Raw genomic sequence first — 27,618 nt, 5'->3', positions numbered from 1 at the left:
ATAGCAAGGAATGTAGTCAGAGAACACTAAAGAACTTTAAATCAAATCAAGGATTTAGTGTCTTATAACTTAACATGACATGAAAATTAAAATGGGTAACTTGCAGTTTAAGGACTTCAGTATGGCTCATATTTAATTGATTTCCATTAATATGCGGCCATATATGTATTGTTCTTGCCTTTGAGTTTTTGATCACTGCTGTTGAGTCTAATTTAAATAGGAACAGGAAGAGGAGAAAGCTTGTTTAAATGAGGCATCTGCTTCACATCAATAATTAGCATATCTCTCCATTTCTTGTTGGTAACATCTGTCTATTGAATGAAAATATTCTAAGCCTATAATGCCATTGTATCCTTAGATGCTCTACTTATTATTTGAAATACGATTAAATATTGAACCTAACTGAGTATTTTACCCACTTTTGTAGTTTCTGCTAATCAGTCCCACGGCTGTGTATGGGCTGTCGCTTTTCCGAAATCCTTTTTGAGCAGCAAGGCTAGCATGGTTGTGCTGTCTGTGTCAGTGTCTCCATGTTTCCTGTCTGCCTTTGTTCCTTTGTTCTCCAAATTGTCTTCGTTACTGGCTTTGTTAGTGTGGTGCAGTGGCTCACTGGCTAACAGTGCGGGTGCAGTTAGTGTGGTGCAGTGGCTCGCTGGCTAACAGTGCGGGTGCAGTTAGTGTGGTGCAGTGGCTCGCTGGCTAACAGTGCGGGTGCAGTTAGTGTGGTGCAGTGGCTCGCTGGCTAACAGTGCGGGTGCAGTTAGTGTGGTGCAGTGGCTCGCTGGCTAACAGTGCGGGTGCACACCTCCGGGATCGCAAGCTCATTTTCTGCCCCCGGCTCTGCATGTGTGCAGTTTCAGTGCTCTCACCTTGCTCATGCAGGTTGTCTCCAGATACTCCACTTTCCTCCCACAGTCCAAAAATATGTGATTAGGTAGATTTGTGACTTCAGAACCTCCATGCTTCATGCTCTGTCATTCTTGAGATTGGCAGCGTGACCCTCTTACATGCAATCTGTTTTTATGCGCTTATACATCTAGCCATACAACCAGACATAAATATGTCCTTCTTTTAACTTGACATGATCATGATAGTATTTGGTGGTCTGCAGCACTTACTGTGGGTTTGCTGTATCTGGTAGTATAGGGTTAAGTGCACTCAAAGCCTTTTGCAACTCCTCTTCTCCTCCTGTAAAGTTTATTTGCTGATCTTAACATCCTGCTGTGTGTGAATAACCTTTTATGGGTATTTAAGTCATCAATAAGTAAAATCATCAATCAGTAAAACTAATAAAGTCCAATGGTATATTCATGCACCTGACATTGAGGAACTCGGAAAATATTAAGCGGTCATTTGTGGTTATCAAATCAATTGGTCATATTGGAGTTTACTCATCTTCATGGATTGTTCAAAGAGCCATTTCTTAAGCTCCACAAGATCAGATTCTATGCTATATAGGCGAAGCTGACTGTCCTTATCCTGGATATAGTACATGGCTCCAGAATTGTAGCCAGATCTATTTAGATATTTCGCAATGCTTATCTACCCACACAGACAAGCAGGAATGAACCAAAGGAAGTACTTTCTTTGGAAAGCAACTTGTCTTCTGAACAAAAGTTTCATAGTATGCAGTCAAAGTTTTTATGGCTTTAGTAAGATTTGTAAGCCTTGCAAACTGCAAAGCTCCATAACTTTTTAAAATGTACAGTATTTTATCACTGGAAAGGCTAAAGGGCACTCAAGTATTTTAAAGTGGTTGTGCCTTGTGTACGACACGCAGCGATGCCTTAAGCTCACTTATGGATTCTCGTCCATAAACACCCACACTACATATCTAATATTGTAAACAGAGTATCTGGATGCCCCTGGTCTTAAGGCAAGGCAATCATTCTTCAAAATAATTTAGTGTACATTATGGAAATTCACGCATCACTGAACCACACCATTATTCATTTATATAAGTATTATTTGATACTATTACTGGCATTTTAAGAAAATATATACAGCAGGCTTTTAAGTGTTGGTAAATATATCAGCTGTTTTTTCCTGCAACGTGTTAAGAGAATGCAGGCGTTGGAACTTTCTTAGACCTTTCCTTTGTAATTAGTCATTTTCATTCTTTGTGTGCTATTATATCTGTTCATTCTGAGTAATATGTGTAATTCATCATAAGCGTGTCCAGATGTGCTTTCTCTTTGCAGAATGCATAATGTGTATTTAAGGCGGCACGCAGTTTTTCATTTCAACTACATTACATAAAGATTTACCACCATCCTCCAGGCCACAGACTTTTTCTGCTCTGTCAGTGGAATTAGTTTATCTTTTTAAGTTGGAGAGCAATTCTTTTATTTGTTTCCAAAATGACACCTGTGTCCTTGACTTTGGGGTGTTCTATTAGCCGACCAACCACTCTGATTAATAACAGTGTCAAGTGTTTTTCCATTTTTTTTTTGCCTGGTTTTAGATTCCACTTGCTTTCTCATTGCAGTTTTATATCTTTGTATTTATGGCTGTTGGTGGAAGGACAGTCATTTGCATTTTATCTGCCCATTATATATGCCCGGCCTTTCCTTTTTGCAGCCATATCCCAGCCAAGTGTCATTCATTGATTATGCTTGTACCATTTACCTTCTGTGGTTGTATTGTTGACCATAACATCATAAACCACTCTTTACCTTTGAAGACCCATCAGGAAAATATTGCCTCCCCATTTCCATAACCGACAGCTACACTATGTAACCCAACGTCAACCAGGTACTGATATATATTTGCCTGAATTAGGAAATTAGTTCATGTTGAAAAGCAAAATCAAAATAAAAACTGTTATAGTCAATACAAATTTTGATTTTAATGATAACTTTTAGTTATTACTCATAATACAGGAATGATGCAGCAGATATTAGGTCATTATAACAAATAATTCTTTAAATTATTATACTGTGTGATTTTTACCAAGCATGAAGGCATGAGTCTCAACAGCGCTACGCATTTTGAGGTTCATACTCAGCAACAATTTGGTTTAGAGCCAAAGAGGTTGGCTATTATTATCAGAAGATTCCGGAAGTCTGAGGTGCTGGTGATTGTAGGAAAATTTTATGCAGATCCAAATCTCTGTGGTCTGGCATCTGGCTAAATCCCACCCTCCCCTCTCATTTGTATCACCTGCAGTATATTATACACTATTTATTTAGGATTTATTTCTTTTGGAGGGGGGTATTATTCTCAGGAGCTATTTGCTTTTATAATGCAAAAGATTATGATGGTGAGAGTTTTTTCCCCCCCTACTCCCCTACTAATTGGATCAGGAATATTTATATGTTTTGCTAGAAGATAATCTGAGTTTGGCTGGAGAGAGTATTGGGAGATACTCTGCTAACACAGGGCAATGCACAATGTATGAGGTCATTGCACAAGACAACAGGCTTGTTCCTCTCTTTCTGAGTGCAAATATGGAAACAAGTCTGATTTAAGGGCTCAGTATTGCATGAGTGAAGGTACACTGTAAAATAACAAAGGTGTAGACAGAGGTACCAGTTTTGCTGGAATTTAGCAAATGAAAAGCCATTAGCCCATACTTGGGGCCGCGTTCACTAGGCACGAACAAGCTCACAGAGAAAGCACACGGGAACAAGCTCACGGAGAAGGCACACGGAGAAGGCACACGGGAACAAGCTCACGGAGAAGGCACACGGGAACAAGCTCACGGAGATGGCACACGGGAACAAGCACACGGAGATGGCACACGGGAACAAGCACACGGAGAAGGCACACGGGAACAAGCACACGGAGAAGGCACACGGGAACAAGCACACGGAGAAGGCACACGGGAACAAGCACACGGAGAAGGCACACGGGAACAAGCACACGGAGAAGGCACACGGGAACAAGCTCACGGAGAAGGCACACGGCAACAAGCTCACGGAGAAGGCACACGGGAACAATGAAACCGAGTCTCAATGTCAGACACAGCCTGTGCTCTTTGCCTTTGATTTATTTTTTACTTTTGTTCCCATTTGGCATTACATGATGCTTGTTCTATTTTGGGCAATTGTGTCCCCTTCCGTTCTAGTTATCTAAATATAATTAAGGTTGTGTATTTTTAAACTTCATGCTATTTCAAAGCTTGTTGAATTAAAATATAAAATATTACTTATTAAACATTTATGCATCTACATCACATTTTAATGTTTAATCATTCCAATGAATATGATCTTATCTTTGAATCCATCATAAAATATAAGGTATCTGTAAGATTCTGTTTTTGATACTTGCATTTTTATCTTTTTATCTTGTCTGTACACTGTGTGTGTGTGTGTGTGTGTGTGTGTGTGTGTGTGTGTGTGTGTGTGTGTGTGTATTCTTTTTTTGAGCAAAGGTTACTTAAGATATCATCCACTTTCAGGATGTAGGATTACACAATCAGTTCTCAGGACAAATGAGAGGAGAGTTTGTTTTCCATATTTTCTACATAATAATAGCCTTACAGACAGAGGTGACACGACTCTTTGTGTGAAAGTGTGAATCAACGTGGGGGAGTTGACTTTTCTACGTATGTGCAACATAACTGATTGCTGTTGTGGTGTTTAGGGACTTTACATTTCATAAAAAATAGAGTATCAGGCCAGAAGGCATGTAATGAAATATTTTTAGAAATCGAGGTAGGGAAAGCACACATTGCTTAGCTGAATTGATTTACACACACATACAGTTCCTCAAGTCATGACAATGGATGGCATACACTGGCAAGATAATCTGTACTGACAATTTCACAGCAACCAGCGGTGCAGTCATTTAAAGAATGGACGTGATCAAACGGTTGCAAGACTTTAATGTTATTTGACGTTCTTTTACGTTAAAACAATGTCCTGAAAATAGGTACTTTAAACAGGGTACGTTACCTGGTTTGAATGACCCATTGTATAAACTGGTTTTTGGCCCAGATGAGTACTTTATTAAATTCCTTGACTGAGCTGTTGATTTAATAAAACTTGATTAACAACTTGAATAAAGCTAGTTGTGTCAAAAGTGTGTGGGGAAAAAAAGATTTAAGTTGAAGGTTTAAGTTTCTCATTTTTTAAGAACAATATCCAACCGTGCTCATTTTTATTCCATCGACGACTTGTTACAAAAAATAGAAAAATTCTGCTGGTGTGATTGTGCTTTAAATACGTCCCATTATTTTATAATTTGAGGAACAGAGAAACACTGAATTAGAATTGAATTGAATCTAAATTGGTGTAGCGTTATTTAGACACAATTAATGAAATTTCATATGGAGTGCTCAGCTATGCTCTACTCTTATGGAATTAGGGTTGTACCATTTACTTAATCAACAATTCAATCAAGACCAATTGATTTAAGAGCTCATCTGGAACAGAAACCATCACATGCTGTAGGTTGCAGAAATGGTCAGTATTAAGAAACCCTGCTTTTAAATGATCAAAGTCAAGGCAACTCCTGCCCTTAAGGACTACAGGCCTTTCACCCTCCTCCTAATTGCTTTGTGTTGAATTCATCAACGAGTATATTTGTGCTCAGGATTTAATTCGGTCCAAACTGCAAAGAAATTTTAGGAGTGCAGCACTTTCGGATTGGAGTTGTCCGACACTGACCACAAATTTTGGGATTAGTTGCTAAACAACTTGATGCATTATAAGCTCATCTCAGTTTCCACACTAATGGTAGTCTAGCGTAAGGTGTATCCTCACATCTCAGCACCTTTAGGCACCATCAAAATGTTAATGAAAGAACTACCACAGCCCCAAAATAACAGCATTAAGAACTGCGATGAGGTCAGTGTCTCTTGCCAACAGCCCCGATAAAACTAATCATCAGAAATATGGTGCCCCTGTAAAATGTATCCTTAAATGCTTACATACCAGAAAGACACAAAGTATCAAGCCACCTTCATTGTTCGACATTGTGCTTCTTGTAAAAATGGTACTAAGCAGGTCATATGATCTGTGTAACGTTGCCTTATAACTAATGAGGCATAAGTAGTGTGAGTGTATCAGTGCCAAACAATTTTCGTTTCACTATGAAAGCAGTGTGCTGGATTTATGTGGTATTCATGCAGACTCCACAGAACAGGACACAATTCAGACAAAGATGTCTGCTAACATCATTAAAAGCCATTGGCACACTAATGACATGATAGATGCTATATATGTATGCTTTCATGGACTTTAGCTAAAAGTGGTATCTATTCTGCAATCCTCGTAATCTCTAATGTCTCTAATATAATTTCCATAAACCTGAAATCACATATATTCTAGGTATAATTGTGTTGGTATTTTATTTATGTTGTGGTTGTGTTTTGAGTCATTCAAAATATATATATAAAAAAAGTTACCATATTATATACTCTACAACATGTTTGTTGATATGAGATTTTAATATTGATATTTTAGTGCTGTTCAAGCAGCTTAAATCTGCTTAAGTATGACACAGGAAGGCAATATGGGAGAAAAAATAAATAATGTTAAATCTAGCTGCGGGGCTTCATACCACCTAAATATATGCATTTGTTTACCTGTACATGTGCAGTATTGTTAGATTCTGGCCTCAGTCCACTGCCTCACACTCTAGGTTTGTAATTAATAAGCAGCTGCCATAATTCCCGTAATTAACATAATTTTGAGGAACATCTTCCAGCGCTCTCAGCAGGTTTTAAGCGTTAGGCCACATGGCCCTCTCCTAAATCACCCGCTTCCACTATTAGAATCGATTCTCACTCCTGATGAAAATCAGGAACATACTGTAATACATATTTATGTTATGTGTCCCACAAAAGGATTTTATTTCATTATATAATGAAATCCCGCTAGCACGACTCTCGGATCTGCCGTGATTTCCAGTTTTCGTCAGTATCCATGGGTATCTCCTGTGGTGAAACAGTTCTCTCCTTCCCATAAAGTCCTTCTACACCCGGAGAGCCTCGTGCACCCCCACAGCAGAGAGGCGGCGGTTGATGTTACGGTAGCGACAGCGCAGGAGATCCTTGTAGGTGGAGCGCAGGTCACGGTTGAAGAAGGCATAGATGAAGGGGTTCATTAAGGAGTTGGCATAACCCAGCCACAGTAGGGTCCGTTCCAGCCAGAAAGGCACGCAGCTGCACTCTACCCCGCAGACAAATGGTCGGGCGGTGGTCAAAACGAAGAAGGGCAACCAGCAGATGGAGAAGACGCCCACGATGACGCCCAGCGTGGTGGCTGCCTTCTGTTCTCGCTTGAAGATGGAGATGTTGCGGGGCTCGTGGGTCAGAAAGCGGGACAGGGCGGCACACTCCTCTGCCACGCCAGGTGGCTTCATGCAGTGCATCTTCAGGGCCTCACTGGCCACCGCCTCATGGCGCTCACGGGCCTGGGAGAAGTCCGTGAAGCGGTGCTTGGCGCAGCTTTTCCGCGCGGCCCGAAAGATCTTGTAGTACATGATGAGCATGACGGCCATGGGGATGTAGAATGCCACGGCAGTGGAGTAGATGGTGTAACTGAAGTCCTGACTGATCAGGCACATCCCACCCGTGTGGACGTTCTTAGCCCAACCGCAGAAGGGTGGTAAGGTGATGGACGCAGAGACCAGCCACACCCCCAGGATCATCTTGGCCATCAGCTGCCCGTTCTGGCGGGCTGGGTAGGTGAGGGGTCTTGTGATGCCCAGGTATCTGTGAAAGTATTAGCAACATTGTTACAAAATTAGACTAATAACATTAAACCCAGTGACAAGGAGAAACTTATGAAGCCCCTTAGGTGTCATTAGTAGGAAAAAATATTATCTCATAGTAATTAGTGCTCTTGAATTAATCACCAATCGGAGACCATGAATTACCAACTCAAGAGCACGAATTACTAACTGGAGCACACAAATTACTATGAGATAATGTTTTTTTCTACCAAGACACCTAAGGGGCTTTGTAGAAACTGAACAATATATGGGATTTTTTGTAAGACACAAAACTGAAAGGAATATATCTGAGCATTCCATGCTAGAAGACCCAAACTACCATGACCCACTTATCTTAAAACTGACAATGTCCTTTTCCTCTCCGACACTCAGAACAGAGCTATTTGTTGCAAAAGCTCTTGAGAACAACAGCATTATTTCCATAGATACAGAGGCCATTGAATGCAGTATATGGGGCCAGTGAAATCAATGAATTCCAGAAATAAGGGTGTCCTTGGTCACCCAGTGCCTAAGGGAGAATCATCTTTCCACCTGTTAATAATGGAGAACAAATGAACCAGGTTCAGAAATTAAAGAAATATAATGTCAAACACAACAATGGGTGTCTTTGAAACTGAGACAAAAAGCATCATTTTAAGATCAGTCACTATAATCAATGATTATGAGATCAGAGCCAAACAATCAGTGGAGCTGACAAGGAGCAAAATTGGAAGCATTGATGCAAGAGATCTTGGAGATTTACCTGCAGATTTAAAAAAAATGCATTTGTGTTTTCCAACTTCATATAAATCAAGTTGCTTCCTAAGTGTGAAGCCGCTGTATAAAAATTAGTAAGTAGAATAAATAATGTTTTGCGGTTCACCAATTTGAATGATCAGTAAGGTAAATAAATTTAAGAATAATCCCTTTGCAATTACATTTTCTTTCTATTCCTTTAGAAAGCTAGCAAAGACTAGACAGTTTTACTACAACCCTATGGAACTGCTTCAGTATCTTAGTATCTTCCCTGCAGAGCATATGTCTGTCAGAAGATAAGGCTAATTTTACTCTGGCTGTTAAGATATGTGTGTTGTTCAGATCTGAAATATGACAAGAGATAACACTGTAGCTCAGGCAATTTTGCTTTGAAACTGGATCTGAATTGTAGTACAAATGCACAATAGGTTCACTTGGAACTACACTGAACATTCTAAGGTATTTGAAAAGGAAATGAATCTCTCTTATGAAATTTGTTTTTAAATGTAACATGAAAATCCTCAGTGCTATTTTATGCTGCTACCTTAATGTAGGATGTATACTTTTGATGTGTGTTTGAATAATTCACCTTGAGCTTGATGAAGACTTCACAGGCACACAAACACTGTAAAGCACAAATAGTAGTTTATTAGTATTTTTAATACTAATAAGTAATTACCCAAACAATGCACACCCTTTTCAGCTTATTTTAATATGACGTTAAATCAGTTTTGTGTAACATATTGTGTAACATTCAACGTTATGTTAAAAAATAGCTAAATGTTTAAAAAAAAAATTAAATGATCAAATACATACACAATAATGCAAATGCCATAACTTCCAATTTACCTATAAATTCCCACTGTAAGATTATCTCTTATATATATCTGTATATAGAGAACAACACTGTCTGTGTGTTGAATGTAATTTATTTTCAGCTCATTTATCTGAATTGCTGAAGACAGACATTATCCCCATAGTGCGTAACATGTGGTTAACCTGCCCAATCAGCAGCAGAGGCAGCTTCATCTGTACTGGGCTGCCATTGGCTGCCCTCCCCACTAAAGAGTGGGCTGTGTGCTGCATTATGATAAACTAGCATTTTACAGTATTAAGTACCAGATAAAAAGAATCCATCGATGGCCAATTCAAATGTCACCTAATGGAAAATGTTATTTGCAAACTGAAATACAATATAAATAGTAGGGCTGTAATGGTACCCGTATTCGGTATGTACTGTTCGGTACATCATTTTTGGTTTGGCATGCACATTGAAATAAATTAATACAAATTAATACATGGTCAGAATCTAAATTCACAAGTAAATGTTCAACACGGAAAACATTATGCTAATTCTAATTGTGACTGTGAATTGGTTATGGCTAATGATGGTTAGTCAGTCAGTCATAATTGGCAGCTAGGGAACATTTTGATTTCCCAATAAAATACACCAGCGCTGGAGAGAGTAATTGATAAGACTAAATGCTGACTCTGTTTTAGGATATGTTTTAGGATATGTTTTAGGATATGTTGCTGGAAACATGCTAGTTCATTTGAGACGACATTATCCAAATGTGAGCGCCACTAGACTAAGGTAGAACCTGCATCTGCAAGTTAGTCACCCTGTGGCATTTAGGGCTAAAAAAATAGTTACAGCTATAGAGGTGTTTATTGCTACAGATATGTGAATATACTTGGTAGCAGTTCATTATGATTGTCATGAAAATTCCCCAGCAAGAACTTTTACGGCTGCAAACTCGCCCCACCTGGTCAGTAAATTTTATTCCCGGTACAACATCATATCCTCCCCCCCAGTCAACACTAGGCTTTGGTGGTTTATAATTTTAATACCATTAGTGTTAAAGTATAGTTTGATACTATCATACTGTGGTATTTTAAAAAGTAATAAAATAAATACCATTAATTTTTTTTTAAATAAAAACCACTGAGACAAGCCCTGCTGGTACAGGTTGCACTTATTGACTTAAGAGAACACCCTGAATTTACATTAGAAGCTCATAAACCAGATGATCTAGGAAGAAGAGCTGAGAAATGGCAGGTTAGACTACTGCAAGTTTGACCAAACATTTCTTATCTGTTTAATTACCCAATATTGCTCTGAACCAGAGTGAATGCCAGGATGGGCCATTGTTAACTTAACTACTTCCTTATTTCCTTTCTTCCTGACTCCATTTGGTGGTTTTGAAACTGTAACCTGAAGCATGTTGGATTCCAGTTCTGCAGAAAATGTGACTGAGTAGTTTACATGATAAAATAGTAACAAATACATCACTATCTATATGATACTACTAACTAATTACTACTAGCTAACATCATAATTCACATTACAAAGGACCAGAAGCTGGTATTTCATATTTATAAGAAATTTCTTATTGAATCAGGCAGAAGGTTCTCATTTTAAATATGATTCTGCCACATAGGTAGTCCACCACAACAACAAAAAATAAATTGGTATCCCATAAAATATGTAAACCAGACAGCAATAAAACTAGTGACTACTAGTAATCACTAACGAGTTGCCATCATCGCGATGTTAATATACACTTGTGTGCTTCCTTAAAAATATGTGAATAGCATTTAATTGCACATTTTTTGGTAACGCTTTACTTGAGGGGGCACAAGTAACTTAGCGACTAGAAATCTTTAATATACTGTAGTAAGTGCATGAAATACTTGAACCGTGATTGATTAATGACAAATGAGCATGTGATCAGCACATAACTAACACTTAGTTTCTGGTTAATTTATACATTTAAGTAATAGTTTACTACTACAGTATTTGTGCCCCCTCAAGCAAAGTGATACCATTTTTCTTATGAAAATGGAGATTAGATATTAAAACATTTTGCTGTAGTTGAAAGAGTGAATACTGTGCTGGGTTTATAATTTTTTGTTAAAAAAACATTTTCAAACCAGACAATTAAAATATACAGGCATGTCATCACTACTTCATCACTAATATCTTGTGCTTCTGTTGATCATCTTCTGATTTCTTGAGTGGGCTGAATTTACACTACCAGTCACACACCAGGTTTTTACAACTTTTTCATTTTTTTTTTATAAACTGTACATTTTTTATTCTTGTTAAGCATTGGAAAGTTGAATGTATAAGTCAAATAAAACAAGTTCTCTGGTGTTATAACTGCTAGAGGAGGCTACTTTGATTAATCAAACATTTTCTTGTGGTACTTAAATGGCGAACATACTGAAAATTTGTTCGCTAAGAATACTGAGTGTATTTTTAGTAAACGTTAAGTAACATGCAAATGTTACTTAACGTTTCTCAGTTTACAACTTTTGATTGGTAGTGTAAACTGGTACCAACTTGAGTTTATCTATCCATCCATCCATCCATCCATCTTATAGCTGCCTGCCCTGGGCAGGGTTGTGGGGGTTGGTCTCATCAGTCTGTTCTACATCCACTTGTACAGTTTCTGTATTGAGTTTTTGTCTGTTCCATGCTTTCAACTGCCCATCAGTGTCTGGCTATTTCAAATCAGGATACTCATCTGGGTCAAACAATTGTTGGATTATCGGTAATGAAAAACAATTCAGCCATGGCCAGTGACAGGGCATTTGTATAAGCACTTAACTGGCGGATGATACAATAATATCTGTATGTTAATCAATCCAAAACGATATGTGTACTGAAAGAATATGACTTTAAATATCAGACGGATTAAAGGTACATTTTTAAAAGTATCTTCTTATGGGAGTGGACTTTCTCTGAGTAACTGATCCAATATTGCTGTAAGCATTCTAACATTTGCGTGCTTACACTTTTAGTTCATAGTAAACTATGCCATATGCAAGTATGCTACTATTTTTGCCACTAACAATTAATTTATTAGTTTAATAATATTAACTGTTAGCTTAATATGCACATACATGCCTCCTAATTGTTTTTATGCATCACTGTCCAAGATATGGACTTTCTAATGTTAAGGTTTATTGTTTTACAGATCTTTAAAAGAATCCTTCAGCTTATCTCGATAGCAAATAGCACTATGTGAAAACAGCACTTGGTTGTGTTTATAGTACAGATAAAGTCAACATTTCTCCCACTGCCCATCTGGATAATGTGGGAGGGTGAAGACAGGGGCCAGAAAAAGCCGGCATGCGTATGAGGAGCAGTGTTACAGTTAGCCTGTGCCAGCCGTTAGCATGGGTGCATAGCATGGCTTGGAGAAAAAGTAACTCATTAGTGAGTAACTACAAACCAGGTGTTGGGAGTCTCATATTTACGTCACAATCACAATGCGGGGGTGGGGGGGGGGGGTAAATAACTGCTGCTGTCTGTATTTTATACATGTTGATCTATAATCTATAGATGTAGAAATAATTTTTCAAAGACGTTTCGGTATACACTGGAGAAGGTGTTCGTAATAATGTAAAAGGTCTTCAGGTTTCCATTTGTGCTCTTGTATTCTTCGGCATTTACTCATTTTAAAGGTCCACCTTCTCTGTGCCCCTGAGGATTTCGTGTACTTGTTTCGCAACCTTCTCAAGAGATTTACAACTGACTATCCATCATTCCATGGGAGCCCTTTAGGATGGGATGCACGTGGTACTTCCACAAACTCCCCAAAACAGTGACTCCTTTCCATATGTGTACACAGTATTCCCAGGTCTTTTCAGTGCATTTTAGGGCTCGCACGTCTAATTCCATTAACCTTTGTTTAGGCCTGCAATAATCCAAGCATTATCCATTACAGGGTGGCAGTGAGAACATAAGAACAGTTATTAATGACAGGAGGCCATTCAGCCCATTGAGCTCGCTTGGAGGGGATTAACCTAATAATTTAAATTGGCAGGATCTTGTCAAATTCAGATCTGGGTTTCAGCTTGCACTACCCCTTTGGGCAGACTATTCCATCCTCTACACGCTGTGAGAAGAAGTTCTTTCTCAGATTCAAACTAAAGTGTTCCTCCACAAATTTCCGATTGTGGCCTTGGGTTCTTGAATTAGAATTTATTTTGAAGTAACAATTTGGATGAACATCATCTAGACCTGTCAGAATCTTATATACCTGGATCACGTCACCCCTTATTTTCCTTTCCTCCTTTCTAGGCTAAACAAATTCAGGTCTACCAACCTCTGCTCATTAGACATCCCCTTAAGGCCAGGAATCATTCTTGTAACCCTGCGTTGCACTGCTTGTAAAGCAGCAATGTCCTTCTTGTGCTAAGGTGACCAAACCTGAATCCAGCTTGGAGGGTACCCCAGGAAAGATGGGGTACAATGGAGTAAAAATAACCCACAATTTCACTTTTTGACTATGTGCTATAACTTGCACATTTTTTTCTTCTTTCCCGTAAACAGAGTGTTATAGTACTTACTTACAGTATAATATTTTTGTTTTGTTTGGCATTTATTTATTTAAGGCATATACAAAGTTAAGTGTGGGAAACCGGGGAAAATCCTGTTATCTTCTTTAATGTTTTGTAGTTGAAAGATCATTTTAAGATTAGCAAGTTTCTGACTTATTTGTTCCATTATATATAAATATATCTGAGAAGCAATCGTTTCCTGTAGGTACACATAATTGCAATGTATTCTCAACAAATTATAACATGATTGAATATAGTTTATGTGAATAATTAAGAAAATTAATCAACTGATGGCCCTAATATATACATACCACATACAAGCATACATTATGGCCAATAATGAGACACCAATTAGCATAAATGCAGCCAGCATGACAACCAGCATGTGAAGTATCTGTAAACTCCATACACACAGAGGGGGAACAGGATTCACACCCCGAGCCTTGGAAATGGGAAGCAACAGTGCTGCCCAGTTAGACACCATACTAAGCCAACCCGTTCAAACTATCAGCTATTGTAAATATATTTTATTCAAGACTGCAGAAAATGTACAAAAGCCAATGCCAGGCATCATGCTGGGACAATACATTGACATCGAGGGGCTGCCGGTGATGCAACTTCCTGGCCCAGATTATCAGTGACATTACACTGTTTTTTTATTCTTGAAAGGAAAAGAAAGATTGATCTGACCAGATTTAATAATGAATTATAAAGATGTAGCAGGCCGGTTCTTTGAGACCTCTTATAAGTGACGAAGGAGCCAGAAAGATCTCTCATCTTCCACGAAAATTCCTGAACGTCCAATGCAATCATCTATGTCATTTTAGTAACTGTGTTTTTTAATTTTGGTGCTACTCAGGGCTAGGCATCGCCACTGATTTCCTAAATCGATTCAATTCTGATTCACAAAGTCCCAAATTGGTTCGATTTCCGACTGCAATCGATTTGATTCAATATCAACTGTGACGCCCAAAATTTGGTAATCTGAATAAATTGTGTATATCATTGTTTTTATTGGTTAGCAGAGCACGCCGCATGCCACTGTTCTGGTATGTCATGGAATCGATAAGCACTGAAGTCACGGTGAAGAAGAGCACAGCTCAGCAGCCACAACATCTTTTAAAAGACGAGATGTTGTGGATAAACAAGGTAAAAAGACGTTGGCGGTGTGACTGTACATGTTGCAATTTAAAGTCTGACATGTTTATTAAACATAAGAATACCCTGAATTTATACAGATTACTAACTTTTGGGCATCACACCCATCTTGCTAGTATTTTAGGTGGACTACTAATCTGCTTATCAAATTGGAGTACAGTACCAAAAACCCAGCATCTGGACACGTGTTTACACTCATAATCTAAAGCCCTGTAATCACTTTGCATTTGTTGGCACTGATTTGTGTCTGTTGACACAACTTGGGGTAAAACCGCCAACTTATCTGACACACTCTACTGGAAGACTTCTGTTTGGCTATAGTTTATTTCGGGTACATTTAATATCCTTTTTTGTTTTATAGATAATGCAAATATTTCATATAATCACAATATGATGTCGTGCAGCCCTACCTTCAGTGGAAAGACTCCTGCCATGTTTTTTATGACTGTTTTTGTCTGCCAGATGTCATTGTGTGAGACTGGCCGTGTGAGACTAACAGGGTTAAAGCTTCACAGGAAAAGGCTATACACTGCAAAAAGGTATAAAGAAAAAAATCGATCTTAGGATTTTATGAATTGTTATTGGAATTGTTTGGAATCAAGAAATCGTTTTTTTTAAAACCCCAGCCCCACCTGCTAACTTTGAATATTGCTAAAGTTTAAGTTACGTGAAAGTAATTAGTTGTCATTGTTGACGCACCACAGCACACAGTGCACAACGACAAAATGTGTCCTCTGCATTTAACCCATATGTGACATCGTAACATAGCAGGGGGCAGCTAATTCAGCACCCAGGGAGCAGTACCTTGCTCAGGGTACCTCAGTGGTACTTTGCTGGTTGGGGATTTGATCCAGCAATCTTTTGATTCAAAGTGCACTTCCCTAACCATTAGGCCAGCACTATCTGCCAAGTTACATCAGACCAATTATCTTGATTATTAAGAAATATCAGCCAACCCCGATGTATTGTAAGCTGTGTTCGTGTCATTTAAAACTGATCTTTGCATTAATGCTGAACTGCTTAAAAGATCTTATCTGTGCGTTACAAAAATCAGATTCAAACTTCACTACCTTGCTATATCTCCAGTGTTACTTGAAATGTGATATGACTGTACTGATATCCCAGTGGATACACTTTTTTGTCATATCACCAGTGACAGAGTGGAGACTCTCTTTTCAATCTATTTCTGCTTATGAAAAACTTAACTAACAATGAACTGTAATGGGTTTTGGCTGCAGCAAGTTTTAATCACTAAAGGTAAAAACAACTGACATGGGTAAGGATTCAAATTACATGACTAACAACTCGACTTGGACTTGAGTGACAAATTTGATGACATACGACTCGACACCAAAAATGATGGAAAGACTTGGACTCGACTTGGACTTGAGGGCAAATGACTTGAGACTTGACTCGGACTTCAAATTTTTGACTCAACACTTTTTTGGACTCGCCAAGGAGTGACTTGTTCCCATCCCTGCCGATTTCTGATATTGTTTGTATGCAGTCAGTGACACAGTATGAACAACTAAAGAGTATGTGTTTAGTATGTCTACTACAGCCACCTAACATGCGCTACAATTTCCTGGTGTGCCAATTTCTAACAATTAGGCTGTTTTTGTTCAAGTAATTGTTTTTTGTTTTGGCGCATGGAACAAAAATAGTTTTTTTGAACTAAAATAAATACTGAGTGAACGTGTATATCCTGTAAATAAGGGACCTTCTGTTCCTGTGTTTGCCACGCATCTAAAGTAGAGCACGCTGCATCCCGTTTTAGCCCACGTCCACGTTTTGGCAATCAGAGCACCCTCGTTTCAGTTTTTAAATAATCACATCCGCCAAGCCCTTCAGGAAACCGGGAGTGCTCAAGGTCACATGAGGTGATCCATATAAAATGGAGCATTTTATGTCCAAATCATAGAAGTGCAATTCCACAGAATGCATTATTTGAATATTAATCAGCCAGATAGCTATTTTTCTAGTGCTGAATCGCATCAAAAATGGTCGAGGGGAAAAAATCCGGGCTCCAAATGTGTTTTTTGTGTTTGATAGCTGATGCCTTCAGCGAAAACTCCCTATGAAATTGCTTGGCTTTAGCAACAGACTGGTCCACTGACAATTCCATCAACAGACTGAATTAAACTAAATATGTCCTTAGACACACAACTCAGTATTTTTACAGCTTAGGTTTTATGGAAGAAGTGGGATAAAAAAGATACAGAAGCAGTCCTTCAGGTTAAACTCATATTTTACATCTTGCAACAATACCTCAGAGCCTACTGTACAAATTATTCCCTATGAGGAAAACATACACTCTGAGTTTATTATCCCATTTAGCCGTGGGAGAATTAAGTGATTATACAGTCTATACCAAACAATGTGTTGTAACACACAAATCCTTAGCATCAAAGCCAGCAAGGACTTCTCTTGCTGTGATGTTTTGGCTAGATATGTCCTTGGTTCAGTTTCTAAAGTCTTTTTTTTTCATTTGAGGGAAATACCCTCCAATGAAAAGCCCTGAGGTATTAGATAAGTCATAAATGATTTGATAATGCTTTAAACACAAATAAATCATGCATGTTCTGTACCATGTGACAATTCTATGTTTGCAATACTTTTTATGTGAATACTGTATATTCAACCTTCTATAGCCCCCCCCCCCCTAATAAAGTGTAGAAATTCAGCAAATGATTTAAGACTTGGGCTGATTTTCTGCTTAAGGCTGCAGATTGAACCCCTACGTTCTCCTCTTATGAAACCCGCAAAGGCAGCAGATCTGGAAGACTTTCAGCCAGTTGCATCTCTCTGTACTGCTGGATCAGCTTATGGTCTCACATTTGCTCTCATGTGATGCCATAATAGTCCCCTCTATTTTGGTTCAACTCCTGTTTTCCCCAGTATAGCTGTGGATGGCTGATACAGTGGACCACAGGTGTGATGGAAGATCTAGGTGGAGAGATCCACAGAAGGCAATCTTCTGAGCTCTGATCCATATTGTACATATCAATGATATTGATGGGAGTTTTCTGTCATAGGGTATAAAATCAAGACCTGGGCTCCTTAAGCACTAGTACTATAATGTGGATGGAAGTAATTTAACATCAATGAGACCTATATCATTCTTTCATACAGGAATTCAACAATAGTCTTTCACTGAATTGTAATTCATATGCTGGTATCTCTGGAATGATTCTTTAAAAGTTCCTTCAGAACTAGCCTTAGACTACAACTTAAAGAAATACATACTACACAAGGGAAAAGTACTGATTTAAATTAAGTGCACCAGAGAAACACAGTGTAAATTTGTTTCATCAGCTGGTAAATAATAATGGTTTAATGATGGTTGGTTCGACTGAGCTCAAATGACAGAATTTATGAGAACACAAATTGCCTCAAAAGAATGGGGTGCGTGTGGTTCTGTGGCTTAGGATCAGAAGGTCACCAGTTTAAATCCCATGGCTGGTAGAATGCTTCCACCATCGGGCTCTTGCACAAGGCCCTTAACAGCTCCCGGGACGACGTCTGAATCTGCTCTCTGATCGTTTTGGACAAAAGTGTCCTAAATAAACAACTCTAAAGTCAAGCTGCATCTTTCCACTTTAAGTCAGATAGTATTTGTATTTGATATCCTCTGTGACAGCACCAGGTAGGAGCTAGAGGTGCTCCAGCCCCTCCTCCAATGACCATAACACCCCCACAACACCCCCCCCAAAAATGTTTTTTTTCTTTTCTTTTAAAATGTCTGTAAAATCTGTAAACTAGCAAAGCTTAAAAAGGCAATGAGTTTTCTCACAATAAATTAATCATTTTCTCAAGATCTCAAAGCTACCAGTTGTAGAAAGACTGCAGATTATATACAGTTCAATTTACAATTTAGAAGTAAAGTTCACATTTCATGCTTTACCAGCACAGCCATTATTTCATTTTAGATCCAGAGATGAGTGTATTTTTATGTTGCTTCTATTAATTTATTTACAATGTAAAGGTTTGAGGAATGCCATTTTCTACAGGTTTTTTTGCCTGCTTTATCAAATTCTGCTTTGCAATAAATTTTACTTTTAAATTAGACATTGATCTATAATTAGCAAGCAAGTTGTTTGTACTGTTTCTGCATGAGTTAGACATTAGAATTACTTTAGTATTTTATTATCATACATACACCATATGGGACACCTGGCCATCACACCTACAGAAACTTCCGTAACATCCCATTCTAAATCCACAGGCATCAATATGGAGCTGGTCTTCCCTTTGCAGCTGTAGCAGCTGCCACTCTTCTGGGAAGGTTTGCCCATTCATACAGAAGAGGTTGTGAGGTCAGGCACTGATGTTGGACATGAAGGCCTGGCTTGCAAACTCCATTCTAATTCATCCCAGAGGTGTCAGATGGGGTTGAGGTCAGGGCTCTGTATGGGCCAGTCAAGTTCTTCCACACCACATTCACCCAGCCATATCTTTATGGAACTTTGTACACTGGGGCACAGTCATGCTGAAACAGAAAAGGGCCTTCCCCGAACTGTTCCCACAAAGGTGGAAGCATAGAATTCTCCAAAATGTCTCAGTATGCTGAAGCATTAAAAATTCCCTTCACTGGAATTAAGGGACACAGCCCAACCCCTGACAAACAGCCCCATACCATTATCCCTCGACCACCAAACTTTATAACTGGCACAATGCAGTCAGGCAGGTAACCTTCTACTGGTATTCACCAAATCCCGACACATCCATCAGATTGCCAGACAGAGAAGCGTGATTCGTCACGGAATACTGCAGTTTTTAAACCAAAAGAGCGTTAGGGACTTTAACACACTGAGCAACCCCGCTCTGTTAATTTACATGGCTGAGGATCTGTTGTTCCTAAAGGCCTCCACTCCTACTACTTATAGCTGACAGTGGAATATCTAACAGGGAAGACATTTCACAAACTGACTTACTGCAAAGGTGGCATCCTATGACAGCACCATGCTTAATTCACTGAGCTCTTCTGAATGACCCATTCTTTCACAAATGTTTGTAAACCTGACCCCATGGTTAGGTGCTTGATTTTATACACCTGTGGCAATGGGTCTGAATGAGACACCTGAATGCAGTGACTGAGAGGCGTGTCCCAATACTTTTGCCCATATACTGTAGCTTATTATGGCAGGTGCTTCTATACATCTTGTAGTCAGGCACGTAACCACATAGTTAACCTACAGGTTTGAGCACCCCCCAACTGAGAGAATGTTGCTGCCAATTAGACACTCCCCGCCACTCCCCCACCTTTGGCGAAATCTCCCAAAGAGGCAAAATTAAAGCATCCAGCCGAAATAAACTGCCACTGGAGTCCCCACTGGGTGACCCTAAAGTTCATGGTTAGCAGCAAGGTGTGACAGCACCCACAGTCACTACACCTTGTCTCCCACAGTGCTGAGCCCTCCCTGCCAAGTCTCTCCAGGTAACAGGGCCAAGGAGTGTTGGGTACATGCTGGAACAACCAAAGAAGGTGACAAGAGGCTTCTCTGTGTTTCCATCAATGAATTTGTTAAATACACTCCAGCAGTAAGTGTGTTACTCTTCTCTTAGTAACCTTGGAAACAGTGGTTCTCTTATGCCTCATTTCCACCAACACAGTGCCGGAACCAGTGCCGGACTCATTCCCAATCCAAAAATATGTATTCTTTGAACTACGTAACATATTTTTTATGCATTTATAGTCCCATATAATTAGTTGAATATCCTGGAATGTTAACATCTTATTTATAGTAAGAATGTTTTTTTTCCTCTTGTTTTACACTTTTCTTAATATTTTCTACCCTGGTCATACTTGGTAGTTGGCTACAATGTGCAATTTTTTGTCCATAATGTTGCATAGTAAATTACTGTAAATTAATTATATCAACAGAATTTCACACTCTAGTTTACATAATGCATCCCCATTTCTTAGTTCCAATGTAAAGAAGATTTTCGTATTGGTTCTGTAGAGATTCTGTTTGAATTTACAACTCAATGTCAAGTAAATTTTGACTAAATTCAAATGCACATGCAAACCTCCACTTGGTTTCTTGACCTGTAATATTACTATAGCCTCTCCTGTAGCCTTTTGAACTTGTTTGCCAATTACATGTTTTTTTTAGCTATCTGAATTTCAACTTAGCTAAAGTTTTGGTTTGTTGTTTATAAAAAAAAGTGCTTCAGGTAGTATGTGTTTTTATTTAAAATACTTATTAATTAATGATTATTTAGTTATGCAATGCAAAAATACAGACTGGAAATTCTTCAGCAAATCTAAGGGTAGGGTACATAGGGGGTACATACCTGTGCAGTAATATAAGGGTACATAACTGCGGACCTTAACCTCCATCTGAGTATGACACCTGATTAAAATGAGTAAAAAAAGTAATAATACCAGTCCTAAGCTTTTACTGTAATTTTCTAACATGGAACAAATTCAATGACTCAATCAAATCAACATGAAATTAAACATCTGTGAAATTCACAAATAAAACACCAGTGTCACAATTATCACAGACTCTGTTTTCCATACTTGCCACATCATCTAATTGCAAGGATACGTAATGTTTTACAACATTAAAGAATATACTGTGAGAGGTCTGCACCACTCCTAGAGTTTCTACCGATCCTACTCTAACGGACAATGCTCAAAGTTCACTGTTCAATTAGCCTAGACACTGAGATGTGTTTTGCAGAATGTTGTTTTTTGCTTTCTATTGGTTAAGTAATCGTTTGTTGCTCTTACTCTGTTTTGCTGGAACAACCTGAGGATGTTCCTAAGGTAAGGAGATTCTGTTAATGTCTTAGTACTTGGCAGAATTAGAGTCTCAATTAGTTTAACATCAAGATGACTTTAAGAACAGCCCGTGGCCAGTCCTATAAGACTGACAATCTACCGCCATTTATAATGGATAATTTTTTTTTTTACATGGAAATCATTCTTCCTATGCCAAACCTAATTCCGGTGTGCATGGCCAAAGAGCTCCATTTTCATCTGATTATAGCACTCGCTTCCAGTGCTGTTTATCTTACATTTGCCTGCTGCTCACATTAAATCCACAGAGACTTCCAAATATCCTCTTAGCATAAAGATGGTGTCTATTCGTAGATTTGACTCGGGGACCCCAAGAGGCAGTCAACTCATGCTATATTTTACCTTGGCATGGTTTTGAAGATAAATTGCAATTTTTGTTTTGTGTCTTTTATAAGGCATTTTCTGCTTAGTCGTTTTGCTAATAACACAGTGCAATAGTTTATGTACTTATTGGATAAAAAATTGTAAAAAAAATTTTTGTAAAAGGCATACTTCTGCTTGGAAAATGTGGATGATTTTCTCTGGCTAAACACCATTTTCTCTTTACTTATCATTAACATGTTTGCATCTGCATAAAACAAAAAATTTAAATTTCAAAATTTCAAACACGCAAGAAAATTTTTTTATTAAACATTAATGAAAATGAGCATTTGAAACCAGCTGATCTCTACACTCTAGAGAACTAGAGAATTTAGCCATAGTTCCTGATTATGGAACCTTTAAAATCCTTGCGACAATGGGACCTTTTCTTTCAGCATATGTCTGCTTTCCAGGGATTTAATGCAGCCAGGTGGGACTGAATGCACGACCTGGAAAGGCAAGCAGATCGTGGGCTCAGGTGGACAGAAATTGAACTGTTCTCTTACGTCCTAGCTAAATGCATGCTTTTAACGTACTTTGTAAAAATGAATATTAGCCTAAATCTATAATTTAATTTTTTCATTCATCAGTTAATATTGCAACGTAAGTAATACGTTTTGGACATGCAGTAAGCAAGCAGCCACATAGTAAAGCAATGTGCATTAACCCCCCTCCCCCACCCCAAAATGTTTTTGTTACTGATATGGCATGTAGCCAGTAAAATTTTAAGTTTGAACCCCCCTTGAAAATTTAAATCCCTTGGTTGGAAAAATCTACTGAGTTCTCCTCCCCCCACCCCCTCATTTAGATAAAAATAAATCAGCACATATTACCCTTCTGCATCTTAGAATTGTAAATTCCACATGTAAATAAGATTTTCATCCATCAACAGATCCATCTTCCAACCATGTATCCAGTGCAGAGTTACAAGAGGGCCTGGATCCTATCCCTGGTAGCCCAGGGCACAGTACAGTGAAGACCCTGGGTGACATGCCAGCCTATCGCCAGGGACATGCAACACATTTAATCAATGAAAATAATGCTTAAGTGAAATACCACCTGAAGTTACCTGAAGGTGTGACTGAATTCAGGCTATATAGAAAATCCTAAGCACTTACACCCTATCAGCACATACACCCTATCAGCACATACACCCTATCAGCACATACACCCTAGCAGCACATACACCCTAGCAGCACATACACCCTAGCAGCACATACACTCTACCCCCCAGCAATACAAATCATAAAAACAGCATTATATATACAAATGATGTACTGTACTTGCACTGCAACATGAATAAAAATCTGGTTATATGAATAGACTTCTCAATTTTTTTTGTACTGTATAAGCCATTTCCAACTGATCTTTGCATATTTAACTCCGACTTAGAGGATGAGTAATGTCTCTTTGCCTTTTTCCCACAATACATCACAATAAAATGGCCACAGGTAAAATTATCAATATGGAAGATACAGTTCAATTATTTCTTGTTCATTTTATATTGCCCATGTATTTCCATGCTGGTAATAAATATCGGTAATAAACTATTCTTACTTTATTGTACACAGATAATGACTTCAGGGACAATACTTTGTTAAAAAAAATTAATTCAAATAACAAGCTTGCTTTTCTTATTTAACTGCTGATGGGTTTCCCACTCGTGAATTTATACATTTCACGGATACTGGATCTGAGTAAAAGTGCAGCCAATAGTCAGATAAGCAGGGAAGCAACAACAACAACATCATACCCACTTTATCTCAAATATTCTGCAGAAGATAAATATGCATCTCATTCAAAAATGTCTAATGACAAACACTGCATTATGGACACCAAACAACATGTGGCCTACAAATTAAATCTACTGGTTGAGATGAATGTTTCCTACTATCTCTGCATTAAAGTACAGTAATGTACAGCTGTTTTGCAGATTAAATACGGCAAACAATTCTTTAAGATCACATTCTGCACATAATCTGTATCTATACAAAACTGCATTATTAATACCACTGGGTCTGTTTCCCACGCATCTCTGGGGTGTCTGGTATCACATGACATGACGTCCATTTCCCTATAAACCATAAGAGGATATGCGACCTTTTAGTTACATGTGAAGCTGGTTAATATTTATATTACATTTCTTCCAGAAGGCAAATGCAGACTTTAAATATCACCCTTGGTTGCTAAGGGAGCTGGGATCTGAGATAATAAAAAGATAATAAAAAGCAAGAAAATTATTCTTTTTGTTTTGCCCCATAATCATACATAAAGTCTACATGGACGAATAATGCAACAGCTCCTGTCTTTTTGTAAAATAACTGCTCTCTGATCTAACTGCACTGTTCATTAAAACCAGAATAAATTGCTATTTTAACGTCAAGTAGTTTTATAGCCAGATAATAAAACATCGAAGAGGTGACAGGTGATTTCTATTCTTAGAAATTACAGAAGTATCTTGGATAGATAACATTACTTTCAGTTACTATTGACAATATTGACTGAATAGTTGTTTCACTGCTTGTGCTACACCTTTATCAACAGGTGTAGAAACTAGTTCATCTGTAAACCAAGACTGGTTAGAATATGCCAATATTCTAGATGATGCACATGCATGCGTAGACATCACTTTGGGGAAAATATATATATTAGAGTCCGGCAGTATAAAAAGTTTCACCGACTGCATTAAAGATCGGCTTTACACTGAGATCACCCACTGATAAACAGAAAAAAGGCATTAATTCGATCAGCCGGGTATTTTTGCCGTCTTCCACGGGTCCTCTTTACCCGTAGCGCACACAACGTGATTTGATGGATCTCTGCCGACGTACTCCTACTGATATATTTAAATATATCGTTCTTGATAAGCACGATTAATGTTGTCTTTAAAATTGTTTAAATTTTTTCTAGGTATTCAAATGGCTTTGTGTAAGCATGAATAAATATTAACAGAAATACACATTAGAAGTCATTATTGATTTTAAACAGCATAAGATATATACATAAATACACAAATACATACATACATACATACATACACACATACACACACACACACACATATATATATATATATATATATATATATATATTACTACTGATTATGTTCCACGATTACTCTAGAGTTTGGGATATTTAAGGAATATAAATCACAGTAAAAGAACAATGAAATAATGGCCTGCATATAATTATGTATTATATACGTGGAATTATTCGGTACACAGTTATAACTTACCTGTCTACGCTGATCACACAAAGGGTCATTATGGAGGCTGTGCAGCACATTACATCCATTCCAATGAAGATGTTACAGAAAACCTCCCCAAAGAGCCACTTGCCTCCGGTAAGGTCTGTCACTATCACAAAGGGCATGACTACGAGAGCTACCGACAGGTCTGCCACGGCCAGAGACACCAGCAGATAGTTTGAAGGCTGCCTGAGTTTCTTTACAACACAGACGGCGATCACCACTAAAGTGTTTCCCATCACTGTAATCGCTGTTATAATGGCCAGCATCACTCCGATGATAATTTTCTCCGCCGTTCGGAAGTCGAGCAGTTGCTCCCCGCATGATTCATTCCACATGGCCGTGGGACCCTGCAAATTGTGTATAGTGCCATTGCTGACCTCCACAAGATGCTCTCGGTGGCTTAAAGTGGGATCGACGTCCGAGCTATTGAACATCACGACGGTAAAATCCGGGTGGTGATGCAAAGGACACCTCGCCGTCTGTAAGCACTCGCAAAGCGCATGCTGGAGAGCGCCTTTAGGTTCTCTTTCGTCTTCTGCCGTCTCTTTCTCAGCGTCCCAAAAGGAACTGTATCAGCCACACAAATGGGAAAATGCAGAGAGCACGAAAAGCGATGCCCGGTTACTCCAGTCATATTCAGATTTAGTGCCAAGTTTTGCCCAAAGCGCACGAAGTAAAACACGGTCCATACTTACAAAAAACCCAGCGTCGCTCGCGGAACTCGCTTAAATGCCGACTTGATGGGAAATTGTATGGTTTTTATTTTCCGATCCAGAAAACGTATCGGCTGGAACAAACGGCCATGTTATTTTATGTACAACCGCTCAAAGAAATGGTCTCGATTGTCGCTCACATAGTCCCAAAATACCTTGTGTCGCCTTCATACGCCAGTGCGTGCTTTACGGTCATGCTTTACCCCCCGCAAGAATATGACGCACTTATCCGGCATTTACTCGGTTAACTGAAAAACTCGTAAACTTACAGTCCACGATCCCTCCCCCCACGCGAAATACAATTATTTCATTTTAAAACGAAGTCCTACTTTCTGCTCGATTAAGAATGGTTTTAAACCCCTTTTAAAGTCCAAGTCAGTACCATCTGTTTCAGACTCGCCCTATTAATGTTTTCGGAGTTTTATTTGGAGGAGTTTAGGCTTTGTTTTGTTTTATTTATCATTTATCCTTTCAGTATGTATCTATATGGTTTAATATGTAATTAAAACGCTCGTATTACTCATTATTAGCTGTGGAAAGCGAATGTTCACAAAACAAGGAGGTGTGTTGAAAAAGTAACCCTCAAGATATTCCCAAAATAAACAATAAGATACGGGGCTGCGTGATCAGTTTAACGTACTGTATTCTGTTGGTTTTATTACTTTTAACCGGAGTTAGTAATTAGTCATAGGGGTTCTATCTATATCTTTCTTTGTAATATATTTATATGAGGGACAGCCTAATGGTAGGAAGGGGAAAAACACCAGATTTGAGATCAGGCATTAGCTGCATAGGTGTGAGTAACATTGCACGTGTGGTTTTAACACCGTGACAGTGTCCCTGGCACTAGCAACTATAAGAGCTTGCATTTATCTAGCTAATTGTAACTCATTTTTTTCACAATCTCTACAATATGAGGCTGCGAGTTTTTATGTTTTATGTGACGCTGCATAAGACAAAATTCAATTGGTCACCAGTCAAGACAAAAAAGAAAAACAATGGTAATCTTAATGTGGCATCGAAGGAGAAGATTTTTACACTGCTCCAAGTATCTTTTACCAATGAGCAATTGATTCGTGAAATACCACTTCAGCTGTTATGCTGGACATGATTACTTTCGATTGGAAGCTATATCTCTTTACGCAATAACACATGGCCTGCAATCTTTAAAACAGATTACATTCCTCAAAGTGGAATGATGAAAAATACCGTTTTGGTCTGCTAATACGAGTACTTTAATTTTTACCCATTTCTTTAAAATAATGTTAAAATTTAAGGTAATAAACATTAAATGAAGCAGATGTTAAAAAACACACTAAATCATGTAAAGGTTTATAGATTATTTAAATCAAAAATTGCATCCAACACAGATTCGTGCCAGCTTTAATTACATGCAGTACAAACTCTTCCACTGATTTTGAAGAAAATGATTATACACAGTGGGATTTTAATTTTATTTTATTATGAATATATGAATATAACATGTGGGTTTTAAGAAAATAAGTTCTGGAAAATGGATGCACATGCATTCTTAATGTATCTATGGTTCTGTGTTTTGT

General features: G+C 38.4%; 1 protein-coding gene and 1 long non-coding RNA gene across 3 annotated transcripts in view; one reads left to right on the top strand and one right to left on the bottom strand.

Annotated features, from left to right (window-relative positions):
- Positions 1–22,552, top strand: part of LOC111857491 (uncharacterized) — a 38,802-nt gene extending 16,250 nt beyond the window's left edge. The window contains exons 2-3 of the long non-coding RNA XR_002841367.2: positions 20,336–20,469; positions 22,510–22,552. This is a non-coding gene — a long non-coding RNA (uncharacterized lncRNA). The remainder of the gene's footprint in view (positions 1–20,335; positions 20,470–22,509) is intronic.
- Positions 3,985–26,285, bottom strand: htr7c (5-hydroxytryptamine (serotonin) receptor 7c). 2 transcript variants are annotated; one of them, XM_023838417.2, is made up of 3 exons: positions 26,042–26,285; positions 25,332–25,913; positions 3,985–7,663 (listed from the first exon to the last, which is right to left on the bottom strand). In XM_023838417.2, exons 2-3 carry the CDS (start codon positions 25,778–25,780, stop codon positions 6,922–6,924), a joined length of 1,191 nt encoding a protein of 396 aa, XP_023694185.1. In that variant the 5' UTR covers positions 25,781–25,913; positions 26,042–26,285; the 3' UTR covers positions 3,985–6,921. The 2 variants fall into 2 exon arrangements, with proteins under 2 accessions (XP_023694185.1, XP_023694184.1); XM_023838416.2 differs by having other exon boundaries at positions 25,332–26,285.
- Between the last annotated feature and the right edge of the window lie 1,333 nt (positions 26,286–27,618).

Source organism: Paramormyrops kingsleyae, chromosome 2, assembly GCF_048594095.1.
Source record: "Paramormyrops kingsleyae isolate MSU_618 chromosome 2, PKINGS_0.4, whole genome shotgun sequence".
Classification (NCBI taxonomy): domain Eukaryota; kingdom Metazoa; phylum Chordata; class Actinopteri; order Osteoglossiformes; family Mormyridae; genus Paramormyrops; species Paramormyrops kingsleyae.
This window is presented reverse-complemented; position numbering and strand designations above follow the sequence as displayed.

Excerpts from the sequence above, each read along its gene's own strand:
- htr7c (XM_023838416.2), bottom strand. The coding sequence starts at position 25,780 with ATGTTCAATAGCTCGGACGTCGATCCCACTTTAAGCCACCGAGAGCAT. Across the intron at positions 7,664-25,331 it reads TGTGTGATCAGCGTAGACAG|ATACCTGGGCATCACAAGAC; the intron begins GTAAGTTATAAC and ends ATACTTTCACAG.